At 45.0% G+C, this 27,468-nt stretch overlaps 1 protein-coding gene across 5 annotated transcripts; it reads right to left on the bottom strand.

Moving 5' to 3' along the window:
- Positions 1–837: 837 nt before the first annotated feature.
- Positions 838–26,705, bottom strand: THSD1 (thrombospondin type 1 domain containing 1). Of its 5 annotated transcripts, none has more exons than XM_007108505.4 (5): positions 26,601–26,705; positions 23,820–23,969; positions 19,107–20,072; positions 8,257–8,415; positions 838–2,448 (listed from the first exon to the last, which is right to left on the bottom strand). In XM_007108505.4, the coding sequence occupies exons 2-5, from the start codon at positions 23,875–23,877 to the stop codon at positions 1,097–1,099; spliced, it is 2,535 nt and encodes an 844-aa protein (XP_007108567.2). In that variant the 5' UTR covers positions 23,878–23,969; positions 26,601–26,705; the 3' UTR covers positions 838–1,096. The 5 variants fall into 5 exon arrangements, with proteins under 5 accessions (XP_007108567.2, XP_028353040.1, XP_007108568.2 ...); XM_028497239.2 differs by having other exon boundaries at positions 23,820–23,945; positions 26,601–26,686; XM_007108506.4 differs by lacking the exon at positions 26,601–26,705 and adding an exon at positions 26,298–26,504 and having other exon boundaries at positions 23,820–23,945.
- Between the last annotated feature and the right edge of the window lie 763 nt (positions 26,706–27,468).

Here is a 27,468-nt window from a genome sequence, read left to right on the forward strand (position 1 = left end):
CACAGACCGCCTATGGGGGGGACCCCAACTTAAGGCCAAGGACTGGGTGTGTTGGATGCTTATGACACACCAGCCCAAGTCCCTTTGCTGAGAAGACTCCTTGGACTATTTCCCAAGAAACCGCCACATACATCCCTTTACAAGGCACCCCTCCCCTATGCACTCCCCATCTGTGTTCTGTTTGACCAGCAAAGAAATAGCAAACGTCCTCTATTAAAAAAAAATAATAATACACACACCAGTTTTTTCAGAATGACACTCCTGGGGTCCTGGCTGCCAGCTTGGTCCAGGAGCACATAGTCAGCATCCTGACAAGGGTCCACTGCCCAGGTTCCAGTTGATGCTCTCCTGGGAGACACCACCTTCCTTTCCAAAATGTTCACTTTTTGCTCAGAACAATGATGGATAGGTCTTCATTTGACTCACTACCTGAACAATCAGCTTCGTATATTCTTTCTCCAAAGCAGAACTAACTCACATAAAGTTTGTGTCGAGTCCCCAGCACTCTTTCTTGCATAAAAAACAGTAAGATATCACCCAACTCTGGCCTGAAAGTTCTTCTGGAATATCTTGTGGTATCACCATTTCTAGGTAACCTAGGAATGGCCATAATTGACTTAATCAGTCAAATATAAAACCTGTTCAATACTGCCCGTGCAGGAGTCAAATTCTGAAGGATTTAAAACTTAATAAATTACAGTTCAGGGTTGTATTAGCGAGCTTACTTTGTTCCAGCCCTTCTTCCTGTTGAAACTCTCAGGTTTGTTTCAAGTTGGAACCTGCCAAGTTGCATCCTGTCATTTTTCATATTCACATGAGAGACCAAGCCCTAGTTCACTCTTGTTTAAATTTTTATTATCATAGTTAGTAGTAATAAGCCAATAGAAATAGGATAACGAAGGGAAAAGCTCCGGATAAATAACTTCTTCCTTATGAATTAAAACACATGCGGACACCGGTGTCAGTTACCACCTCCCCACATCCTGTCCTGTTGTACAAATAGTTACACAAAACAGTCCACAGAACAATGTGAGCAGCTGATACCCTGAGCTGGGAAAAGGGCCCCAGTTGTGTGAAGTCTCAGGCTGATCTCGGTCTAGATGACCAGCTTCTCCACACTCAGCGTACTTGTGGTCTCATCTTCTTCGTTTGACCCAAAATAGCCCGGGAGGTCCAGCATGCCCTGCTCCGCCTCAGTGAGGCCGAAGGAGGTGTTGTCGTAGTAGGCGAACTCCGGGTGGGCGGGGAAGCTCTGGCACTTGTCTTTCCGACACTGAGAAGGGCTCAGAGGACTGACCCTCTGGTAGCTATCCCTGGGGGCCGGGGAGGAAGGCCGCTTCCTTGAGACATTCCTGTGGCTGGGGGACGGTCCCCTCCGAGCCCGGTGAGGCTCCGTTCTCTCACCTCCCGCCACGAACCCTGCCTGGCGATCCCCCAGGTCTGGTTTCCTCGTGGGCTGCCCCAGGGGGTGGGGTTTAGGGAAAGGGCTTAACGGACCACTGCTTCCACCTGCCCCCGGACAATGGTCCCGTTTCTCCGGAAACAGGGCAGCGCCTCGACTCGGGGGCCGGACTCGCTCTCCCGCCTGGTCCCACGTCCGGCTCCTGGAGCTGAAGGCGGGGGCTTGCCGGGGGGTCAGGGTGGACAGGCTCCGCTCCCGGAACGGTCGGGCCTGCCTGGCCTCGTGGAAACTTGCCGTCCTCCGGAAATGGGACGCCCGGGGGTGGCTCCTCATCTGCGACTTGCGGAGGAGGCTCTGGCTGGGGCTGACGGCGCAGCCGGCCGGCGAGAGTGGGAGGTCCAGCCGCGAGGGGGCCCTGTCCCCGGCGCCGACCGCGGGCGGCTGCTCCGGGAACGGGGATTTGAGGCGGAACTTGCCGGCCGCGGCTTCTTCGGGGCTCTCGGAGCCTCCGGGGGGCGCGGCGACGGCGGCGTCGATGGCGGTGTCCGTCAGGGGGCTCTGGGACACGTGGTACACCTTGGTGGTCTCCGTCAGGCCTTTCTTCTTCATCTCCTTCAGCTGCTGCTGGGCCAGGCGGTAGCTGAACAGGGGCGGGATGATCTTCTGGGCGTTGGACTGGAAGCTCTCGCTGCCCGAGGTCTCGTCGTCGGGGGGCGCCGGCACGCTCCGCCGGTAGGTCAGAGGGATGCCCTGGCCCCCGGGGCTCCCCGCCGGCCCGTCGCCCGCATCTGAGAAGCTGCCACGGGGCTCGCTCAGCTCGCAGATGTTCTCCTCGTCCGAGTTCTTCCGGCAGCCGGGCGCGTGCAGGGAGTTGTGGCGGACTGGGGTGCTGCACTTGGGGGCGCGGCCCAGCTTCCGCCACAGCGTGATGAGCACGGTGGCCACGATGATGAACAAGCACAGGGATATCCCAGTGACCGTCACGATGTTGTTGGACTTCACGGGAGCCTGGGGCTGGAAAGGAGTCGGACTGGATGGCTGGAAAGCTACAACAACAACAACAACAACAACAAAAAAAAAAAAAAAAAAAAAGGAAGAACGAATGCATTCTCTAGTATCGTTTTCTCTGCCTGGGTCTAAGGTCTCTGAGTGGCTTGCTCTAATTACGTAGCAATTAAAGAAGGAAGGAAAAGAAACAAGGACTGGGATTTCTGCTCTTACAGATATTTCTGCAGGCAGGCTTTTAAGCCAAGCTGAAAAACAGAGACTGGTAGAAGCGAGGTGAGCAGATGAGCCACAATCCAGGTGACTCCTTGGCTCACTGGCTCTTGCTGACACCTGTCCCCAGTTTTCTACAAAGAAGCCTCATGAGGAGCGTTTCAAGGTAAAAATCAAGGTTTTTCACTTACGGTAAACATGGGATATCTATAATTAAACGTACCTTTGAGATGCACCTCGGAAAATTTCTGCCAAGTGTAACGCTTGGAATGCAAAACAATTTAGGCAGGTTGCAGCTAAATTTGCACGTCTCAAGAGAAATTAATAGGTGAAAATAAGTCTGTTTGGCAACATACTACAGCTCACTTTTCCCTCCCAATGTCCAGGAACTGCCTTTCCTAAGTGTTGAAGCCTCTGCTTTCTCGCTCTTGTTTTCTCAGCTGTTCACGCCCCTTCCCACCTTCCACGTGGCATTGATTTCTCTTCTTCTTCCCTGCTCTCTCAAACTGGTGTATCTCACAGTCATCAAAATGTTTCACCAAGACTCAGACGCCACCTGGGGCCTCAGCCTGTAGTACCCGGGAACCCAAGACCACCCAATGCCACCAGGCCTCACCTCTCTTTCCTCCTTGGTCACTGTTCACCATTCAAGCCCTTCCAGTCACATGTCCTCTATCTCTTCTTCCCATATTCTTATCCTCACCAGTTCTGTGCCTCATCTCCATCCTCCACTGCTCCCCTTTCCCCTGCACCCTGTAGGACACCTATGACCAAACTCCTCACGATGCAGACACTTTTCCACAAAACACTGTTTGTCTCCTTGCCTGACCTGAGGACAGGCCATCCCTCGGGGCACAGCCTCCCCAGCCCACTCTTGGGTGAAGCTTTATCAGAAGCAGAGCCAGAAGCAGGGCGTGTTCCTCAGCCTCCTCATTCCTGGCTGCCATCTCAGCCAACTTTTTACCTCCGTGTAAAAGTTCTAATCTTCTGACGCCCACGCCAGCCACCCAGACCACCCTCTACCCCTCACTCAACTCTGTCATCTCCCCACCTCAGGGCAGCCATCGGTAACTAGCACCTGGGTCCAGTCTTCCTCACCAGCCCATAGCTGGGACCATTCACTGTCCTTCCAAGCTGCCATACCTTCCCATTGTCTGCAGCTTCTCCTCTTCTGAAACCTTAGAACTTCACAGCCCACCTTCCGGCTGTAGCCTCCCCTCTCGCTCACTCATTATTCATACAACGGCTACTCAACCTCGCTGCAACATCTGATTCTCCAACCCCTCCGTTTTCTCTCCTTCCGGCAGCCACCTTCTGCCCTCACGTCTCCCCCTGCGCCCGGGATCCATCACTTAAACCCTTCTCCTGCCAATCATCTCAACTCTCTGACCTCGAACACGGAGCTGTATCCCTTCCCCTGCTCAGAAGCAAAAGTCTGTTCCTAGAAAAATCCAGACACGTGGATTATCGGCTGCTGCACCCAGGCCCCCGAGCCCTGGTGGAGAAAATAATGCACCCACGCAGGCCGGAACCTTTGTGTACTGATGGCGCCCAAACTCGACTGCCCACAAATCCTTCCGCGGGTCCCTAAGCAACTCTCTCTTCCATCCCCTACAACAGTGCTTCAGAGTTTTACCACTAATCCTCTTCCTCAGCTGTCTGCTGGATCACAAAAGTTAGAAGCTATCAAGCAAGTACGCCCCCAGCTTCTTCTGCCATCCTCTCCTCCCCCATAAACTCAGCAGCAGCCACATCTCCATTTCCCTCTTTCTCGAGGGAATTCGTGGGGGAAGTGTCTTCCCCTAAAGACGAGTCCACCAGGTGCTCTCTAGGCCACCCTTCTCCAGGGGGATCATCCCTCTGTACCTATTATCTCCAGCTTCTCCTCCGTGCAGCTCCACAGAAACACGTTCAAGCTCTTCGCACTTTACAAAGATCTTTCTAGAACCCTCTCACTACTGCCACAGCCGTATCTTGCTCCTTGTCTTCCCAGCTGAACGTACAGAAAGAAGGGTCCACGTGTGCTGACTCCTCGTCACCTCTGGCTCCTGCAACCTGCCCCCAGGCTTCCAGTGAAGCAGCTCCTATGGAGGTCATTAACCATCTAATAGCCAAATGCAGAGGAGTTCCGTCCTGATGTTCCTTGAGGGCTGCAGCATCGGCTACTGTCCGACCCTTCCTGCGGCTGTTTCTCTTCTTGTTTTCAACAACTATCTAATTCAGAGAGAAGAACATGGACTTTGGAGCCAGGGAGAGCTAGACCCCATCCTGGTTCCACTAGCTCTCCTCTCTCCATCGACGCCCCACCGACACCTCCGACTCCACACGCCCAGGACTCATCATCTTCCCCCAGGACCTGCGCCTCCTCTGATACATCTGATCTCACGGGAATGGCGCTGCTGTCCTGCGGCTGCCGGTGCTAAAATCCTAGGTCTCAGCCGCGACACTCCCCTCTCCGCACTCGCCACATCCAGAGTCGCTGAATCCTTCTCTCCTCTGCATTCCCACTGCCAGTGCTTCCTTTTCCCCCTGGGTCACTGAAAAACTCTTAACAGGCCTCACTGCTGCCACCCCTGCCCCTTCTGATTCGTGCTCCACACTACAGGCAAGAGATCCCTCTACAACACAGGTCCAATCTTCAAGGGCCCTCGGGATCTGGCCCCTGCCTACCTGTTCAGTCTCATTTTGTGCCTTTTTTTTTTTTTTTCTTTTGGCCACGCTGTGCGGCTTGTGGGATCTTAGTTCCCCGACCAGGGATTGAACCCGGGCCCTCGGCAGTGAGCGTGCAGAGTCCTAACCGCTGGACTGCCAGGGAAGTCCCCTGTCCAGCCTCATTTCTCTCACTCCCTCCTGACACTCTTATCCTGCAGCCACGTCAAACTCTTGCCAGGTTCTCTGGGTTTCATAATATGCCCTCATCTTGCAAGCTTTCATCCATTGCTCCATTTGCTAAAATTCCCTTTCTCACCTAGTTCGCCAGGTGATGCCTATTCAGCTCTCAATCTTCAGCTCAAATATCACCTCCTCCAGGAAGAGAGGTGTTCCCAGCATGGATTGTCATAAGCTTCCATAGCAATAAGCTGTGGATACCTTTCTGTTGCACTGTATGCTACGCCTGCTTTGGTGTCTGCTTCCAGAGACATGGCTTATCTAAATACTCCCAACCCGAGTCAATAACTGGCATAGAGTTGGTACTCAATTAATGTTATATTCATTAATAGACTCATTATTAAAAAGGTAATAGCAAAATGATCAACACCCCCATCAGCTGGAACGTGGGTGCAATGGCAATTGGATCTTCGTGGTGAACGAGATAGACCAAATTAAAGTAGAACTGCTTCCCTCAGACCTTGGCGTAAAAACATCCTTTCAAAGCCAAGCAAAACTCTAGACTCTCAAACAAGCGAAAATAGTTGAATGGTGAAAGACTTGTTCCCTGACTGATCATGTCTTCGTCTGCAGTGGCTGCTCCGTCAGTGGGTATAGCAGCACTGCAAATGTACACGTGGACCTCTTAGCTGTTACATTTGACTCTGGCTGGAAGCCTTCAAAACCGCAGCTGGAGAAAAGCCCCAAAGCTGCTGACCTCACCCATCCCTGCCTCATCTTGTCTTCCCTCTTTTCCTTGAAGTGAAGGAGACTTCCTGACGCTAAGCAGCCTGCAGACAGATCTTTACATTTCCAAGGAGTGGAAAACAGGCTGAACTGGAAAAAGAGAACAGTTGGAAGAAATGATCATTTTTATCCACACAAGCATTTATTTTTCTGAGGACCACTTATAGTAGAAGTAGGGGTGCCTGTAGCCCTTACCCTTTCTGCTGATTTATAATGTACAAATTTCCAGTTCCCACCCAGGATTAAAGAGATTAGGATGCCAGAACATGAAATAATACCACACAGCCTCAAAAACGGATTGCTAATTCCAGGATGGTTTGAGAAAGCTACACTGGCCTGTACGTAGAGGCAAAGTATTCAAGATAGGTAGCTTAGTATGAGGTCAGATCTAGTCCCCTGCTTTCTAGCTTTATGGTCTTGGGCAGGTGATTTACCCTCTCTCTCTGCCGCAAAGTCCTCACCTGTATGTGTAGATAATGATGTACCGACTTCATACGTGCGAGGCACTTAGAAAACATGCCGGGCAGCAGCAAAAGCTCTCAAGATCTGAGCCCAGCATAAGAATCCTTGCCTTGTAGAGTTATTGTGAGCTTTGAGTGAGATAATGTAATAAATGGTTGATATTGTTGTCCCTTCTAAAAGTGCAATAGAAGCCAGGGGCAGTTGATTTTTAATTTATTTGGGTATTACAGAACTCTAGATGAAATATCTTAATACAACACGCCATCCCAGAACGGACAGGAAGAAGTTATACACAAGGAAGGAGCTGTGGAGAGTAAGGGGACTTGTAAAGAAAAGGGCAGACAGAGAAGAGAGCCTTAGAAGACAGTGTGAGATACAACTGGAGAAAGAACAGATTCAGGGTGGGGCTCAGGGCTGATGAAAGAAGATGGTAGGCTGGGGGCTGGGAGAAGAGCCTGGGTCTGAGGTTGTCATAGGAAAATCACAGGGAGAGAATGTCCTCAGGATGCTGGAATAAAGGGAACAAGGCCTACAGCACTGGCTGGAAAGAGGAGACAGCAAGAATTTTGTAAGGTCACAGGTGGGGATGCTGGTCAAGGTGTTGTCAGGTGCCAGTGGTCTTGGCTACAAGGTGCTCTGAGACCAAACACAGAAAAACACTTAACTCCTCCAGATCCCAAAGGGACAAGGAACCAAGGATGGTCTTCAACCTGGAAGTGGAGAGTGGAAGAAGTCAGGACTGGACAGAAGGACTTCACCTAAGGGTCAGGACCACAGCAAAGGCTGGTCAACTAAATGGGGAGCCGGCTGTGTCTCAGAAGGGGCGATGGTATGTGGAAAGAGCAAGGATTCTTTTTTTACTGTAACCTGTGGCAAATGAATGGGATTCAGCTCCGTAAGCTGCAGCAAACCCAACTGAGTGACCTGAGCGTCACACCATACACCACCCACATCAAATACACACTGAGCACCTACTAGTGGGGGTCATTTCAAGATGCTCAGAGGATGAAGGAAGGGCCAGCCCCCGGGTGATGGCAAGATGAACTTCCCCACCTTCTCCTCCTGGGCGGGGCGGGGGAAGAATAAACACAGAGCCCTTCAGGGGATAAGATAGGGTGCCCTGCCCCATTTTGGACAAATAATGTCCATTTTGGTTCCCTGGGGCTTCTCGGAGATGAGGAGGAGAAAAACTCTTTTTTTAATGTTTTCCCACAATTTCTGGGGGGAGAAGTAAAGGAGGGAGAAACAACAAATATCAGGAAGAAATCGTCATCCCTCCCATTTTTTGTATTTTTAGACATGATTTCGTATGTCTGAATCTTTCCTTTACACCGATGTCCTTGTCATTTCCCCATCTTCGACGGTGTTAAGTCCCCTGTCATCTCCCTGGCAAGACACCCCCAGTCGCAGACACACTGAAGGGCACAGAGTCTGTACAGCCAGAAGCAGCAGCGACAGAGCGTCGAGTCCACTCCTGAACTCAGACTGGCGACTGTCAGGCAGGCCTGGGTTCGACAGTCCCTCTGGGAAGAGGCTTGCGAAGGAGGATGGATACCTACCCGCACAGTCCTCCAGGGAACACGGGGAGCTCTCCGAGGACATTCCAGGGCAGCCAGGTCGGGAGGGGGAGGAGGTCAGGCACAGGCGGCGACGCTCTCTGACACCGTCCCCACACGTGGCACTACACTGGCTCCACGGCTGCCACAGTCCCCAAGTTTCTGCAAGGACATCGGCCAGGCTTTTAATGCTAGCTCACTTGAGAATCAGAATTTAACTGCGCCCAAATGAAGCAGCAAAACTCAAATCTCAGGCTTTGAAAAGTCAGTAAAGAAGAACATTCCCAAAGAAGTGGAAAGCTGGAATGTTGCTGCTCCCCTACAACAAAGGAAAGCCGTATAATCTACAACATATCAACCTTTCTAGAACTCTTCAGAGAGCTAAGGTCACAGGACAACCAAATGGCCTGAATGCGAAGAAAAGACAGACTCCTCCAAGGAAAGCCAGGATGCAAACATTGCTTCCTGGGGCAGATGCCAGGCCTCATACAAGCTGGTGAGAAATCATCTAAAAATATAATGAACCGCCAGAAACCTGGTGTGGGCTAGCATGAGAATACAGAACCCCTGGGAGCCACCCTACCCAACTGGGAATTTGTACCCACTTGCAGGCTCTTCTCCACGGATCTCACCAGATGTTCACAAGGAGGACTGAGGGCAGGCACAAGACCAGGGAGAGCCTCCCTCATGGTGGAGGCCAAGGAGGGGAGGAGAAGCATTGTGGAAAAGACACAAACCTCACCCAGATCCTCCTCCCCATCTGCTCTGTCAACAAAAGCCCCAACCACTGGGGACGGGGCAGAAAACCCTGTCACTCTAAGAGCAGCAGCTGAACCTAGTGCTGCCAAGGAATGGAAAAAGAAGAAAATCTTTCACCCCTAGAGAGGAGGAGGAAAGACCCTGGGCCCACACTAATAGAGAACTTCTACCACTGGCAAGGGGCAGGATCATTACAAAGCCCCATCCTTGAGACTCAGAGGCAGAGCACTTGCCTAAGACTAAGGCTGAACCAGAACAAGAAGATGTTCTTCCACTCCCATCACCTAACACCCACCCTGCTCCAGGCTAGCAATTACCAAGTATCAAATAACAAGAGTCTACTGCTGGGGGAGAGGCAAGAGTGACAAGGAAAAGCCTTTCTGATGTGCAGTCGAGCCTAAAGTTGAGGGTGCAACAGAAGTATGGAGAAAACCCTCTGGCAACCCAATTCCTACCCTAAACACAAAGCAACATTAGAAAATTTTGAACTCGATCGTGCACTGAGGATAGCCATAGCAACAGCAAAAACTCAAACACAGCTCAATTCCTTATTATACTGACCCAATCTCCATACTAAAGTCTTAGCATAAATAGGGTATGCCAATTTCCAGGCATAAATGCTATTTATCAGTGTCTACAGTTCTAAGAAAATGTCCAACTTTCAACCAAAAATTATGAGACATACAAAGAAGCAAGAAAAAAACAATAAAATATCCAAGTAATTAAGATAACCAGACTCAGATGTGACCCAGATATTGGAACTATCAGAGAGAGATATTAACTATGATTAATATGTTAAAGTTTTAGTGGAAAATGTGAATAAGATGCATGAACAGATGGAAATTTTCATCAGAGAATTGTAAACAAAAAAGAGTTCATCGGAATGCTAGAAATTAACAGCATGGCAACAGAGATGAAGAATGCCTTCTAGAGGCTCATCAACAGACTCAACATAGCTGAGGAAAGAAACAGTGAAACTGAATATATATCAACAGAAATCACTCAAACTGAGACACAAAGAGAGAGAGGGAAAAAAAGAGTGAATAAAACAGAACAGAATACCCAAGAGTTGTGGGACAATATCAAATAGTCTGTCATACATATGACTAGAATCCCAGAAGAAAGAGACTAATGTCCAAGAATTCTCCAAAATTAATGAAAGACACCAAACTACATCCAAGATGCTCAGAAAACATGAAGCAGTATAAACACAAAAAAGCAAACAAACGAAAAAGTTAAACACACTACACTCAAACTGCTAAAAACTAAAAACAAATAGAAAACTTTGAAGGCTGTGGTGGGAGAGAGGGGGCAAGGTGGAATTACATCACATACAGAAGAATAAAAATCTGAATTATAGCACACTTCTCATCATGCAAGCCAGAGATAATGGAGTGACATCTCTAGAGTACTGAAGAAAAAATCACCAACCCCAAGTTCCATATCCAGTGAAAATATCTTTCAAAAATGAAGGAAAAATAAAGACTTTTTCAGATGAATGAAAATTAATAGAATTAATTACCAACAGACCTTCACTATAAAAAATGTTCAAAGAAAATTCTTCAAGCAGAAGGAATGTGATACCAGGCAAACTTGCATCAATATAAAGGAATGAAGTGTGCTAGAATTAGCATTTATAGAGGTAAAGATAAAATTTACTTCTTCTTATTTTTAAATGCTCTAAAATATAATTGATGATCTAAAGCAAAACAGTAGCAATGTATTATGTGTTTATACCATATATAAAGTAAAATGTATAACAATCATTCAAAGAATGGGAGAAACGAATTGGAATTGTACTGTTATAAGGTCTTTACACTATACATGAAGCAAGATATTATCTGAAGGTAGACTGAGAGTAATTAAAAATGTACGCTGTAAGCTCTAGGACAACCACTAATAAATATTTTAAGGTATAAATAATAAACCAATAGTGTGGTTAAAGTAATTCATAAAAAATAGTCACCTAATCCAAAGGAAGGCAGATGAAAAGAGGAAAAAGAAACAAACAGATGGAAAAAATATACAACTACCAAGATGGTAGATCTTAACCTAACCATACAATGATTACACTAAATATAAATAATCTAAACACCATTTAGAAGACAGAGTTTGTGAGACTGGATAAAAAAGCATGACCCCACTATATGCTGTTTAGAAGAAACTCACTTTAAATATAAATACATAAATAGGTTAAAAGTAAAAAGGTGGGAGAAGTTATACCTTGTAAACATTAATCAAAAGAAAACTAGAGTGGCTTTATTAATATCAGACAGGGCAGACTGCAGAACAAGGAGTATTACCAGAGATAAAGAGGGATGTTACATAATGACCAAAGGGTCAATTCAGCCAGCAGTCTTAACAACCATAAATAGGGATGAGACTAACACCGGAGCTTCAAAATACATACTACAAAACATTCCCAGAACAGTCATTATTGATTGACAAATGCAAACATCTCTTCCAAGCATATAAGTAATCACTGCCAGAGAGAATAATTGAATAATTCCCTACAAATAATTATACTAAGTCCCTTCTCTGTGAGCACCCATCCAATCCCAAGACCTACCAGGTCATGCCCACACTAGGCACAAGATATCCTCTGCATAAAAGTCTCTCTTCATCGTTATGGACAAAAACTCACAATACAGTCAAGGGTGTACAAAGCACTACAAAAACATATGGAAAACATGCAGGGCAGTTACATTCTCAGGTGAGCCAAGTGGTGCAATCTTTGGAATGAGTCATGGAATATGACTTCTTTACAGCAATTAAAAGTCTCGGATTGTCACAAGAGTGGGAGCATTACAAACCAGTGTCCTGGACCAACATCAGCTGAGGTGTGGTAATTATGTTCCACCCAGAGGTCCAGCTGAACACAATGTTGGTTCTGTGCCACCCAGATCACTCTGTGGCTCCTCAAATGGCAGAACAACAAGCCAGCTTTGTCTTCGAGCTTCAGAGCTGTTCAGACACTGAGCTCCCAGTGCTTTTGCAAAGCTTTGGGAATCTCATATTAAGTCTCTCTGAGCCAAAGTACTGTGATTTATTTTTTGAAAAATCTACTGGGAATTCCACTACTGTGAAATCTAAATTGAAAAGTCAATACATAGTTTATCCTTCTCTTGTGCTCATATTTAAGACCACAAAAGGTAGAATTACACAAGCTGAGAATCCTTTTTTTATTCTTTCTTAACTCTTCTTTTACTTTACGTAGACATTATTTAAATACATAAAGTCATTTGTCAAACTAAAAACAAAAATTCCATTAGTGGGCACCAGGAAAAAAAAAAAATCAAAGTTTTGATAAAAGCATGAAACTTAATGTCAAAAATCTCACTTTGAAATGTGTTGTTTTCCTTTGAAAGTAAAATTATGGCTGGCAGGATCATCAACAATTTAAAAAATAAACATTTAAACTAAGTTTTAGGTTCTTTTACTGCTAAACCAAATTAATCGAACAGAAAACAAGGGAAATCACTCAAATAAAGCAATGGACAGATTTAATCAGCCAAAATTTTAAAAATGTCTTAAATACCTCTTTGTTCCCTGAAGATTTCTGTTAATAACACTGAGGAAAATACTTGGCTAAACGGGAACTCATTGGCTAGCTATAGTTCACATGTTACAAATGAAGAATAAGATGACCACTATTCTAAACAGTAGTCTTACTTCATGAATAAAAGGCTGTTTTGTTTTGTCCTGTTTAGATGTTCATACATGCACTCCCGCTGCGTAACAAACCTGTTTGACCAGGATAAATGCCTTTCAGGCCACTCTAGAGGATATTAATTCTGAATGAGCAAAATGTGTCTGGAATAAGAAAAGGGAGATTTGTTTCCACTCCCAAGAATATTTGAAGGAAGACAGAGTATGAAATATTCACATCTGCAAGATATTTCACTCAAGAGACTAAAGTAACTAAACAAAACATCCTTAGAAGAAAATTCTATTAAAAAAAAACAAAGTTATTATAAAATATACAAAAAAAAAGAAAGAAAATTCTACAGACATGTGTAAGTAGCCGAAAGCAGCAGTGGGAACAAAGGCACCTGGATAAGCAGTTCAGGTTTTCTGTGCCCCGCACAGGCTCATTCATATTAGACCAATCATGCTTATGCCTGGGCCAGTGGGCTCCAAAGTGGGTTACACATGTCTTTCAGGAGGGGTGGGAAGCACAAGATGAACCAATGAGATGAGGAGGAAAATACTGGAACTTTTTTGACCTAAAAGTTTCATATTGTTTAATATCTAGATTGATAGATGATTATATGGGAGCCAGCATGGAATAGTGGGAATAGCAAAAGCTCAAGCCAGTCTAACCACCAGTAGTGGGTAAGCCACCAACCTTGGAAAAGTTACTTAACCTTTCTGTGCCGTATTTCTTCACCTCTAAAACTGACAATACAATAAGCCTAACTCATAGGGTTATTATAAGGATTATATGGGTTAATATTCATAAAGCACTTAGAGCAGTTTTTGGTGCAAAGTAATCACTATATAAATGTTATTATGTCAGAAAGTCACATACAGTATGTCAGCTATTCTAAATTAAAAAAAAAAAAAAAAATCCCAAAGGAAGAGCAGGAGTTACACCAGGTGGAAGGGTTTACTGGTTCATTCACTTTCAGAGAACTGTGGAGTATTAAACCACCTAAGGGCCTGCTTATATTAAATTATATTTTCTAGTTTTAGGTGAATTAAGTGGACAAATGGCTTATAAAGATTCTGACAAAGAATTAAAGATGATACAATAATTAAGCACCTGCAAATAAGAAGCAAATGACAGGATGACAGTACTCCTATTCTTGGTAAAAAGCTCTTGTTCAGTCACATTGTGAAGGAAAAACAGGACCATCTAATCAGAGAAACAAGAAGATGGCCAACAAATTTAAATTATCAAGAAAACTATGTGTTAAATATATACAATTTTTACTTGTCAAAAAAACTAAGTAAAAAAAATTATGTGACTATGAATTTATACCCTTTATCATTAATTCTCAACTTTGCCCTAAATACATATTTGCATTGAGATACAGGGTCCATTATCCCTTATCTGACAACCTTGGGGCAGAAGGGTTCAGAATTTAGAATTTCTCAATTTAGACTTCTGCATGTTATTACAGCACCTGTGCCAGATATTACTAATACTCCCCTAGCAGCATCCCATAATCATACACATTAACGCTTCTGCAGAGAAACACATAAACATTCATACTAAGTAGGATAAATGAAGGTCACAAATAATCATTTTTGACATCTTTTTGCTGTAAATCAGTATTTATGGTTTTAAGGTCCTAAGACATATTTGGAAAAAGAGACAAACATATCAAACCCTTTATTCCCCTTCCAAAAGGAACTAATGAGAAATTCATTGTGAGTCGGTGAGTCACACCTCATGGGAGGTTCAGTGGGGTTCCTGAATGATGCCATTTGGCAAAAAAAAAAAACAAAAACCAGTCTTTACTGGTCAGAGCTGTCAATTTAAATGGAAAATGAAAAGAACTCCATTTAGTTATAAACTTTTATACTAAAAACACAAAGGCACTGAGTTTCCCACCGCTAACGTCAATTTCACTGATTAACCAAACAGAGTCCCTGCTGGGCGGCCACACAGAGAATCTGGGGTCTCCAGGAACGTTTAGCCCCTCGAGGTACTGCTTCCAGCCCTACTGCCCGGTCGTGTCTAGTTGCTGCAGCCCCACAGGGAGCCCTGAGCACCCTCAGCCTAGACACAGAGCATCACCCCCCGTTCTGTCCCTTCCCAGGGAGAACCAACACGAAGACCTCCCGCTCCCAAGGTCTTGCACCACGTGGCCCGAATTCCTTTACTCCCCTTGGTTTGTTTCCACTAAATTCAGTCAATTAGAATTTTTTTTTCCCCTCTAAGCAATAAATTCTTTTGAAACGGCAAGCGTATCCTGAATGATTAGTTCAACACAATTGTTCTTCCACTGATACCTAGCTGAGACATCAGAGTGCAATTTGCACTTTAATAAACATGAACTGAGGACCTGTTAATGTGGCAGGTGTACAAAGCGGGCCAAATAAGGATCATAAATAGCTTCCTGGCAGCCCGAGTCGGCTTCTGTCGCCAAATGAGCTCCTCCGATCTGGGGGCAGGGTGGGGGAGGGGAGAAACGTGGGGAGAAAGACCCTGAACAAGCAATGACAGAAGTGATAAGTGCCATGAAAGAGGAACTAAGGATGCTGGGCCAGCGTACAGCGGGGAGTTTACCGAGTCTGGGGTTGAGGAAGAGACACCCAGGAGGAGACTCGGGGGACGGGTTAACGTTAACCAAGTGAAGGTGGGGGGAGGGTTGCCCAGGCTCCAGCCCATCCATGGAGGCCCATCCTCATAAGAGTGAGGTGTCAAGTGAGGAGACTGATAAGATTTCAGCAAGGGAACAGCCTCAGCTGACCTGAATTTTCAACAGTTCCTCTCTGGCTGCCTTGAGAGAATGAAGTGGACGGAGGGAGGGAACCAAGCGGTATCAGTGGAAATGGAGAGACGTGCAGAGATTGAGACAGAGACTTTTTGAAGAGACAAAATCCATAGGACCTAGTGATTTATTCATAGGAAGTGAAGAAGAGGAAGGCTCCCGGGTTTGGGGTTTGAACAATGAGATGGGGTGGAGTCCTGTACTGAGGAGCAGGTTTAGGGGGTGAGATGATGAGTCCAGTTCCAGATATGCTGCTTTTGAGGTGCCTGGGAGACATCTGGGGGGGGTGACAGCTATTCAGCACTTGGATGCAGGGGAGAGATACCAGTATGGAGTCATCAGCATCAGGACAGTAATCACCTAGCGAGTGTGTGAAGAATGAAAAATGCTGAGGTTCTAGTATAGGATGCAGAAGTCCAAGCCTTAAGGGATGCGATGGGGTCATGGAACCAGCCGGCAAAGGAGACCTGGAAGGAACAGCCAGGGAAGTAGGAGGTAAACAAGGCAAGTGTAATGTCACAGAATCAAGGTCAACGAAAATACGGACTGGAAAGCATCCCCAGAGTTTGGGACCTGGAAGTCATTCGCTGGCTGCTTTAGTGAGAGCATTTGCAGGGGAGGGGTATGGGTTTGGAGTGGGTTGAAAAGTGAATGGGGGTGAGGAAACAAACCCCAAAGTACAGGTGGCTTTTTCAAGAACCGGGGCTATAAAAGGAAGACGAGAGAAAGAGGTTGTGCTCTGGGGGAGAACCAGGGGATGAGGGGTGATTTTGATCCATTTTTAGATGAGACAATTAAATACACTTCGAAGTTGATGGGAATGAACCAGTAAAGAAGGGACAGTTAGAGACGGAGGAGACAGGGGAATAATGATGAACAGAAGGTTCCTAATAGAGCAGAGGGTCTGGGACCCACAGTGGAGGGGAGGGTTGACCTTGTACTGGAGGAATGACACTGCTTCCCTGGGGACAGCAAAGGAGGGGGAGATTGTGCGATGGCGGCCTGCAGGCTTACGGATAATTTGGTGGATAATTTGGTGGGAGGGCGAGGGAGCTCGCACCTGATGGCTTCCCGATGCTCTGTGTGGCAGGAGCCGAGTCAGCTCAGAGAGCTAGGCAGGGGCGGGGGTGAGGTCCGAGGAGAGCAGATGAGGGCCGAAAGAGCTGCTGTGCAGGGTAGGAGAGCAGTGGGTAGCATGCTGGGCCCAGGGAAGGGTGGAGGCCCGGACTGCCCGGGGGCAGTGGGCGGCTGCCAGATGGCTGCATCCACGCAGAGCCGGGGAGGGGGTGTGGGTGGCTGGGTGCTATCAGAAGGACGTAGGGGCAGAGGCGTTTAGGGTATTGGCCGGAGAGTGATTAAAGGGATGGGCCACGGAATCGAGGCTGGAGAGAGAGGTAAGTGCAAGCAGGGAAGTGGGCAGTGGGTGGGGAGAGAGTCAAAGGAAAGGGACTTCTAAGGAGGAGGAGTGAGTGAATTTGGAGCAAGAAAGACGTGGGGCACTGAAGCTGCTCAGAGGCTTGGGCCGTCAGGGAGCACAGGCTTAGCGGGGACGTAGATAAGAGCACGCGTAAATGATCAGGACAATCTCTGCCAGATTAACCTCTTGCCAGGACCAGGCGTGCACCCAGGAAAAGGGAAAGAAACGCAAAGAGGAGCCTGGGGCATGGATGGCATTGTAATAACCCCACTTCTTTGTGATTAGGGAGGGCGGGCATTATGCAGAGAATTCAAAATTTAAGGAAGTTTTTAGAAGTCCTGCTTTGAACTCTCACTAAAGAGGCTTCGTTCTTATAATGAAGGAGGTAAGAGGAAAGAGACATGGTTGAGGATGTTCTAGAGGAAGTGAAAAGCTACTAAGTACAATTTGGGATTTAGCTCTGAATTCTGATCATACCTGCCACGGACTTGCCATATGATGTAATAACAGAATTTTTAAATACATGTACAAGAATGAAATTAGAACATTCTCTAACACCATACACAAAAATAAACTCAAAATGGATTAAAGACCTAAATGAAAGGCTGGATACTATAAAATTCTTAGAGGAAAGCATAGGCAGAACACTCTGACATAAATCGCAGCGATATCCTTTTGGATCCACCTCCTAGAGTAATGAAAATAAAAGCAAAAATAAACCAAAGGGACCGAATTAAACTTAAAAGCTTTCGCACAGCAAAGGAAACCATAAACAAAACGAATAAACAACCCACAGAATGGGAGAAAATATTTGCAAATGAAGCAACCAACTCCAAACTGTACAAACAGCTCATACAGCTCAATATCAAAACAAACAAACAAATCAATAAAAATGGGCAGAAGATCTAAATAGAAATTTCCCAAAGAAGACATACAGATGGCCAAAAAAGCACATGAAAAGATGCTCAACATCACTAATTATTAGAGAACAGCAAATCAAAACTACAACGAGTTATCACTTCACACTGGTCAGAATGGCCATCATCAAAAAGTCTACAAACAATAAATGCTGGAGAGGGTGTGGAGAAATGGAAACCCTCCTACACTGTTGGTGGGAATGTAAATTGGTGCAGCCACTATGGAGAACAGTATGGAAGCTCCTTAAAAAACTAAAAACAGAGCTACTATATGATCCAGCAATCCCATTCCTGGGCATATATCCAGAGAAAACCATAATTCGAAAAGATACATGCACCCCAATGTTCATGACAGCACTATTTACAGTAGCCAAGACATGGAAGCAACCTAAATGTCCATCGACAGAGGAACGGATAAAGAAGATGTGGTACATATATACAATGGAATATTACTCAGCCACAAAAAAGAATGAAATAATGCCATTTGCAGCAACATGGATGGACACAGAGATGATCACACTAAGTGAAGTAAGTCAGGCAGAGAAAGACAAATATCATATGATACCACTTTATACGTGGAATCTAAAAAAAATGATACAAATGAACTTATTTACAAAACAGAAACAGATTCACAGACTTCAAAATCAAATTTATGGTTACCAAAGGGGAAAGGTCGGGGTCGGGGAAGGATAAATTAGGAGTTTGGGATTAACATATACCTACTACTATATATAAAATAGATAATCAACAAGGACCTACTGTATAGCACAGGGAACTCTACTCAATATTCTGTAATAACCTATATGCGAAAAGAATCTGAAAAAGAACAGATATATATATGTCTAACTGAATCATTTTGCTGTATACCTGAAACTAACACAATATTGTAAATCAACTATACTCCAATATAAAATAAAAATTAAATTAACAAACATATAAAAATAAAATACAATGTAATAATAGCTGACGTTTATCACTGCTTCCTAGCTGCCAGGCACTGTGCTAAGAAGTGTACACATTGATTTCACTCAATGCTTACAACTCTCTGAGGTAGATACTCTTATTATCCCCACTTTATTGATGGGGAAACTAAGACCTGGAGCCGTTAGTTAGGAGTGAGCTGGGTATGCTAACCAGTACTCTTCATTTTTCAGATAAGGATGCTAATGCCATTTGGGACATTATGAGGAGTGAACCATAAAAATGACGGTACAGTTCACAGAAAATCAAGTTCGCCTAAATTCAAAATAATAATTTTGATTGCATGAAGGCACCAATTTGATAAAAAAAAATTTGCTTTAAAATCTCAATACCAACCTATATTTCTCTGAATTAGCATGCACTCCTTCTCCTTTGCCGAAAACTGGCTCCTGCTTGAAACGCCAAAGTCAAAGCAGTATTTATTCCTCCCCATGTCAAACAAAGTGCAGTTGAACACTGTTCTCCTTTCTCCCAAGGTCAGACTGTTTTCAGCCAGCCGAATGGCCCTTTCCCCAGGGCGTCTGGGGGCTTCCTTGAAGACAGCGATCACCCCTTGGACAAAGATGCACGGCGGAGGCAGCACCCTCACCTCCACCCCGGACTCACACGTGAGCTCTGGCGCCATCACCAGTGCGTATCCAAACTTCTGGGCCAGGTCAATGGGGCCTGTGGACGTAATGACCGAGTCTCGGCCAAGCAGCTTCAGCACCACAGTGACATAGGCTTCCGGCCCCACGGGTGCACAGCCAAACTCAACCCACTGGCCCTGAGCGAGTTCTGCCCTCTTGCTAGCCCTTATCTCCAGCGGCTGGCCCTGACTCTTTCTTGCCTCCGGAAGGCTGTTGGTGAAGATGACATCCACCAAGATGTCGGGCTTGTCCACGGGGAACAGGCACAGCGGCTGACTGGTAAAAAGGCCCACCTGGAAGGTGCCTTCAGCCGCCTTGGATGTCCTGTTCAGGTCAACATGAAAGACAGGCCATTCCACCTTCAGAAAGGCACTCCTCTCCCACCAGGGGACCGGAGGGCTGCTGTCTGTGGCTTCCGGAGTCATCGTGAACCAGTAGTCGCCGGCCTCCTTGAAGTAGAAGCACTCAAACTCGAGGGTCCCCTGGGACTGGTTGGTCAGGAGGTATTTGGTGGTAACAGTCTGATTGGTGTTGGCCTCCAACAGCAGGACAGAGACATTCCTCAGCGTCTCATTAGCACCATCTAAATACTGGAAATCCACAGACACTGTCCTGTTGCTTAGTGCTACATGGCCCGGTTCCCCAAGAAGGAGATACTCAGCTTCTCCAAGAACTGAAAGGAAATGGTCAGAGTGGGTTTTAAAAAGGAATATCTGAGCAGTACTATTGGTGACATCGATGGAAACAGCATTTCAGACACGAGAGAAGCTTGAACTGAGCCAAGGATGATGCAAAATGCTGCTGAGTGCTGACTCTGGGAGGTGGGCCCTGAGCTGCTCCCATTCTAAAGCGGCTCTGTTCCTTCATCTCCATTTGTCATGGTATTGTTGAAAATAATGAATGAGTGATAAATACTCTGAATTCAAAACAGTCAACAATGTATGCAATACATCAGTGATGAAAACCTAACAAGCAAGAGTAACAACTGACAAGTCTCATGATAAAAATCCAACACTTGACTTTTCTCATTTTAGGCATATTGTAGTGTTTAGGTATTTGGGGAAAATGTATTTACAGTGAAATGAGAGAAAGCCGGATTTAAATGATACAATACGTACTGCTCTAGATTACTTAAAATGGGAGACCCTAAATATACAGTTGACCCTTGAACAACATGGGTTTGAACTGCGGGGGTTCACTTAACACACACACAAATTTTTTTCAGTAGTAAGTACTACAGTACTAGACGATCTGTGGTTGGTTGAATCCGCAGATACACATAGCAGATATAGAGGAACAGCAGATACAGAGGGCCGACTATAAATTATACCTGTGCAGAAGATCAGAGCCTTTAACCCTTAAACCCCGTGCTGACCAACGATCAACTGAACTTCTAAGTTACTGTTTTCTGACATTCAAGACAAGTGCTTGAGCATTTTCACCAGTAAAGGAAACAGTGCCTTTCCTTTGTATAAGGCAGAAATTTTTAGATGAATAAGAAATGTTGCATTCTATCCTGCATGGGTTATTCAAGGGATAGAGTGAACATTTATGGAATAGCTAAGCTTGTCCTTAGCAATTTTAATGACATTACAGTAACTGCTATTGGCCTAGATAGGACAGATGACTACTGGCCCACAAGTATCACTCTGTTAGGATCAATTCTATCTTTTTTTAAAAAAGACCCATCAGAGCAGCTGAAGTAAAGAGTGGGAAAAGCACAGACACACAAGAATCCCTGCTTCTATTTTGAACCCTATCCAAATACATATCAAAGGAGACAGAGTTTGGCAATGCATCAATCAGCTGGCCTGTGACTAGGGTAAGAAACAGTCTAGATTTAAGGAACTGAAGTGCCCTTTGGTTTGAAAAACAACATGTGTTAGTATGAATTTATAAGTCTTCTTATATACACATGATAATATAACATAATATTATATTAATATAATAATAATAATGTGTACATATATGTCCAAAGGACAATATGTTGTCTCGGCTGGTAGTCTTTAAATATACTCAATCAGTGATTATCCGATGATTCACTTTGACGGACAGCAGAAACCAAGAAAACGTTGTAAATCAACTATACTCCAATAAAAATTTTTTAAAAAGAAAAAAAATAGACTATTCAAAGATATAAAAAAGTGATTATTAGAATCAGCACATGAAAATATTGGCACATAAAGGTTTGTTTTAATTAGCTCAGCAGTTCACCCATTTCTTATTTAAGATGAGGTGAAATAAAATATATAAAACTTGGATAGACCTGAATGCTTAATCAGCACTTGCTTGAAAACCTTAATAGGATAAAGTTGTTTTGGTTTTTTTTTTTTTTTTTTTCATTTTAGTCAGTACAGAAATTGAGGGACACTCCCTTTTGGATGGAGGACAACTCATCCAAAGGCGGCTGCTTTCGGTGCAGCTTGTGTGCTAGTTCAGAGTGGACCTGATACTTTTTTGTGAACAGGTGGCTGAAGAGATTCCAGTACTCACAGTAGCCCAAGAAGGACTGCTGAGAACAAAGGACCGAGAACGAAGCTCAGATTCATTTGAATCTGATGGGGCAGAATGGTTCTGTGATGCATTTTAAGAGTGAGAGGCACACCACACTTAGTTAACTAATGAATTGTCAATGACAGGGATACCTATGAGGCAGATCAGATTCTGATTTGATGGGCAGCCTGTCGATGAAAGAGACACACATGGCCCTTCGGAAATGGAGGAAACAGACGCAACGAATGGGTTCCAACAGCAGCAGAAAGGAGCTGTGTACTGAAGAGGGAACTTGCTGCTTTACTCTCAAACTCTTGCTTTTACAGGCAAGAATACACTCTCATTTAGAAAACTGCAATTTGGTTGTACCACATCCTGACTACTAGAGTACAGTTTTCTCCATTCTTTCATTACCTCTCTCCCCATTCCTTTATTGTATTTAAAGGAACTGGTGTCTCAATATAAGCATGTTGCTTTAAAAAAGAAAAAACACTAACTGGTAATGGTATATTTTGATCAAAATCAAATGGAGAAGAAAAAAAAAAATCCAGGTCTATGAAAATACCTCCTTTTCCAGTAGTAGCCTTTGTACTCAACTTGTATGCTCTATTTTATGCTCAATCAACTTTTATTTTTATATTGCAGTAAGATATTCTGCTTTCAACAATAACAAACGTCCTTGCAGACTGTTTAAATGGAAATTTTTGATGTCTTTATCATTATGAAACAAAGCAAGCTTTTATAATTTTTTGAATGAGGCTGTTACATATAGAGCAATCTATTTTTTTTTTTTTTTTTTTTTTTTTTTTGTGGTATGCGGGCCTCCCTCTGTTGTGGCCTCTCCGGTTGCGGAGCACAGGCTCCGGACGCGCAGGCTCAGCGGCCATGGCTCACGGGCCCAGCCGCTCCGCGGCACGTGGGATCCTCCCAGACCGGGGCGCGAACCCAGTTCCCCTGTATCGGCAGGCGGACGCGCAACCCCTGCGCCACCAGGGAAGCCCAGAGCAATCTATTTTTAAGTAGGGATAAAGGACTTTAAAAGAAATGATCCCAGATTGGTTTTCTGCAAGTCAAGTGTCTTCTTGTTTAAATAAACTTCTTAAAAAATAAAAGACTGAGGGAGGAGACTCACTGGACAAAAGTAACAGTACACACTCTGGTCCATCCAACCGATATTACACGAGCCAGGATTCTCTGTCTCTTGGATGATAATTTCTTCATCAATTTGAAAACAGTTTCCACTCTCATACCACCAACTGCTTAGATGTTTGAAATACTTGGAAATCATCAAAAGAAAACTGGTGGGTATTATATGGTTGAATCTACTGGTTCAGTAGTTGCATAAACTCTCTGAGAAATGAATTTTCAGTTGAATCAAGATGAATGAAGAAAACTAACATTAAGCACCTACTATGTGCTCATTCAGGCATTTCACATTCTTGAGTTTATCTTATCATCATAACAACCCTGTCAATATTGTTGCTGGCACAGAAAGAGAGTTAGAAACTAGACAAAGGCACCCAACTGGCAAGGACTGAAATTCAGATTTGTTCCAAAGGTATGCCAGCAGCAAACTCTCTTGTCAAGTGAAATCTCATGTAGAACCCCAATATATAAAACATCACTTCCTGTGTGTGTGAGTGAGGTTTAAACATATAATACTGAAATAGTAGGAAAGCAATCAAAGAGGACTGAGGGCAACATGCTTGTCTCCAATTTGTGAAATGAATGTATTTAAAGTGAAATTTGAATTAATAACGCAGAACCTTAAGAGAACCCAGGGTTGCAAGAATCACAGTTTAAAAGGCACTGCACTGTAGTCCTGCCCCGCCTCCTGCATGTAGGGGCACCGACATCCATGCATTTATAAACCCTCCATTTATGTTTCTTCATCGGTACCCACAGCATAAGTACACACAACACTCACCACAGTCACAGAGCACCACCAACAATAGATTTGAAAAATCTTTCAACAGTTGTTTCATTCTGATCAGCAAAATCCCAGGTCTTTGGTCTCCTCATGTCCTTTCTCACATCCAAATGGTGAATTTTCCTTCAAAAACACCTGAAATTAGAACTTAAAAAAAACGTTGGCTCTGTTCAGCGTGATTCATAAAATAGTCATCCTGAGATGACAAAACCATTCTAAGACGTCAAACTGCCTAGTTAATACTGAAAAGAAAACAGCAAGGACATTACTGTTCCCCATTTTGCATCGTGCTGTGTAGACCTGCCTTGCTTCCACAAAGGGGTTTATTAACACTGTCCTTCTTGCACAATTGGTGTGTTATCTGGATTGCTTCACTTCTTAATGCCTAGGAGCTATATCAAAACTATCAAACTTTAAAAAAAAAAGATACCCAGATTATTGCAATTAAATATGAACTCCACGTGGTCCAGACTTCCCTTGGTTAGGGCACTCTAAAGAGAAAACAAGTAACAGCTATCATCTTTGTCAGCCTTCCAGTACTTGTTGCTGCTGGCTGGCACGCATCAGGAGATGGATGATTTCATGCAGCAATCTTCCCAGACCACCTAGGAGGGCAGGGAAGACCCTGATGGCCTGTGGTTCAGAATGATTTGTGGGAAGAGGCACTTATTTTGATATAAACAGACAATTAGACAACAGAATAAGATGCGGGGCATTTAAGAGCCAGTATTTTTCATACTTGAGTCTAGGAAACTATGGGGTACTAAACATAGACAAATATATATTTTCTTAATGTTTACATTCCCCTCCATTACGCAGTTAATCTAGTTTTAATAAGTATATTATATTCCAAATATACGTATGTCACATCCCGTCGGATAAGACAGAAATTAAGGGAATTAAGAGGACTGACTGAAATAATCAAAAATTCAATGTCAGTGGAAAGGAAATTGGTGTGTCTCTATTAGCTTTCTTTCTGTAGGAGTTGGTTGAGCAAAGGAAATGCTGTACTTCCTCAAAGAGAAGCAGAGATAGGAAGTGTAATCATGCAGATGATTAAGGCTCCCACCCTCCTCAACAACAAAAAAAGAAAATTCAGTTTTGCTGTAATTAGGCATGGATTTGACCCAATCCTTTCCTTGAATATGAATTTGGAAACTTGACCAAAGACAGCAGGTGAGCATTATCTTATCTCCTGGGCAAGTGTGGGCACTTAGGGCAACTCAAATGTTTCCTTTCAGTCTCTGCTACTCAGTAATCAAAGTAAGGAGAAACAAGCTATCCCTGGCCCCAAAAAGTTGTACTGGCTTCTCCCAGATTGCTTGCTTCCCCGTAACAACCATTTTTTAAAGAAGTTCTTAATCACAACTGATTTTGTGCTTATAACACATTTTCTTTCTTATGAAAAAGACTAGTAAAACAGAATAGTGTCATAATCTATATTTAGAGCTGGACGGAAATGGAATTACAAGATAATCCAGGCTACCTGAAAACAGCCTGCTTTATTTTATAAGCCATAATATGATTTACATAATATGGATTTTTTTTTTAATGCTCTCAAGCTTTTGAAAATAAATGCTGATTTTTTTCACAAGCTCAACCACTAATTTGAAGATGTTAACAGAGCATCCCAGAATGAAATGGAATGCCGGGTAAAAAATCACTACGTTTTTGTTGTTGTTTTAAAGAAAATAGCATGCTTCTTTAATTTTTTTTAAACCTTGCTTGCTTATTTTCTTCCAACACGTGTTCCCAATACCACAACTGGCTACTTACAATGTTTAGCTTGAGAATCATTTTGAGAAAACAGGAACTTAGGTATACTTCATACACATTTTTTTAAAAACTTCCATATAGCATTCACATCCATAAACGTTTATAGACAAATTCTAAATGTATCAGCTAGAGGGTAGGAGGAAGTTGTGAATATTCTCAGTGGCTAACGGCACCACGCTAAGCTCAGATCCCATGTTTTTTGCTGAAATCAGCTAAGATACACGCTTCTGTGTCCCCTATAGTGTCTTCAGAGCTGCAGAAAAAGAAACTGAATTATGCTAAACTCCCTGGGACCAATGATTTATGAAAGAATAAAAGGAAAAACAAAAAGAAGCAAAGTGATCTTGTCCCTTCTGACAAGCACACGCTCGAGTGTATATCTAATAGTAATATTTATTAGGAGGAAATCGCTAATTCCAAAGCGGCTCGTGTAAACGGGCTGTATTTATATATTCGGGCCAACCGGCGAATATATGCCTGGTCCCACGGGTTGGATGCTGCTTCCCCACATCTACTCAGCTGTGCGCTCCCCACATCTACTCAGCTTTCTCCAGGCCTGCGAGTCAAGTTTACGCTTGGAAATCTAAGGCTGCCAGTGTCCCCCAGCACAAAATCTCTTAAAATGAGGACCGTTTTGCAAGGCACATATCTCATACTGCTTGCATCCCAGTAAAGATTTCTTTATGGAAAGAAGCAAACCTGTTCTGAAACGCAGAGTATCCCAGAAGCTGTTCTTCAAGGGTCCCAACTATTCGGACTCAACACCCATCAATCTACCGTCAGCCTCAGACACTCGGCCACACCTGCGCCAGGAGAGCGCCGAGTTCAGGTTGAAGTCGGGACTCAGAGATGCGGAGACTACACTTTTTAACGCGTGTCCCTGGGGGCTGAGCGCCAAGGAGCGAGGGGAGGGGACCGGGTGCGTGGAGAGAACAGTCCCGTCCACCAGTGCTTTCCGGCGGCGGGGGGGGTGCCGGGTCGCTTCCGGAAGGCTCTCCTTACCTCTGGGACCGGCGGGCGAGGTGGCCAGGCGGGCGAGTGGCCTGGGGCGCGCTGAGGCAGCGCACCGAGCATCCCGCGTCCCGGGACTGCGCCCCCCGCCCGCCGCGCGCCGCGCGCCGCGCGCAGCTCCCGCAGCCCCGCCCGGGCCCGCCCCCGACGGCGCGGGGAGGGCGGCACCCGGCGGGCGGCACCCGGCGGGCGGGCGGGCGGGGGCCTCCGGGAGCCCGCGACGGCCGCCCCGCCCGCTCTGGGCAGCGCATCCTTCCCTGCCCGCGCCCGGCTGGCCCGCTACTGGACGGGAAACCCGGCCGGAAACGCGCGGCCGGGGAGGGCCCGCGGGGCGGGGACGCGGATGCCAGCCACGCACACCCACCGCCCGCAGGCGGGAGCCGGGTTTAAGGGCGAGCCGGCGGTCTCCCGGCATTTCCGAGGCTATCACTTCTCCCCCCTCCGCCCTCGTGTCATTGTCTTCTGGGGGACCACGAGTCAGGCATGGAAGTGGTATAACCGGTGGGCTGTAAACTTTGTTTCCCGAATGTCACTGAAGAGTTTCAAAAGAGAACGGTTAGGTAAAGTGCATCTTCGTTTTTCTTTCTCAGGAGCCAGAAGCGGTTATTTAATTTAAAATAGTTTAAAAACTCTAATCCAGAAGTGTTAAAGTTGTGTTTTTAAAAGAATACGAGAGGGTAGAGTTCCAACTTAGCAGCCGTGCTTGTTTTTGAATAGGCTGCAAAGCGCAATACAGTTTACCATTAACATACCAATGTGTGGGAACAGAAATCGTAGGACAGATTTGGTGGCCCCTGGGGAGCAGGTGATTGGAAAGAGGCCCCAGGAAACTTTGGGAGATGATAGATACATTCTATTG

This window comes from Physeter macrocephalus, chromosome 13 (genome assembly GCF_002837175.3).
Source record: "Physeter macrocephalus isolate SW-GA chromosome 13, ASM283717v5, whole genome shotgun sequence".
Lineage (NCBI taxonomy): Eukaryota > Metazoa > Chordata > Mammalia > Artiodactyla > Physeteridae > Physeter > Physeter macrocephalus.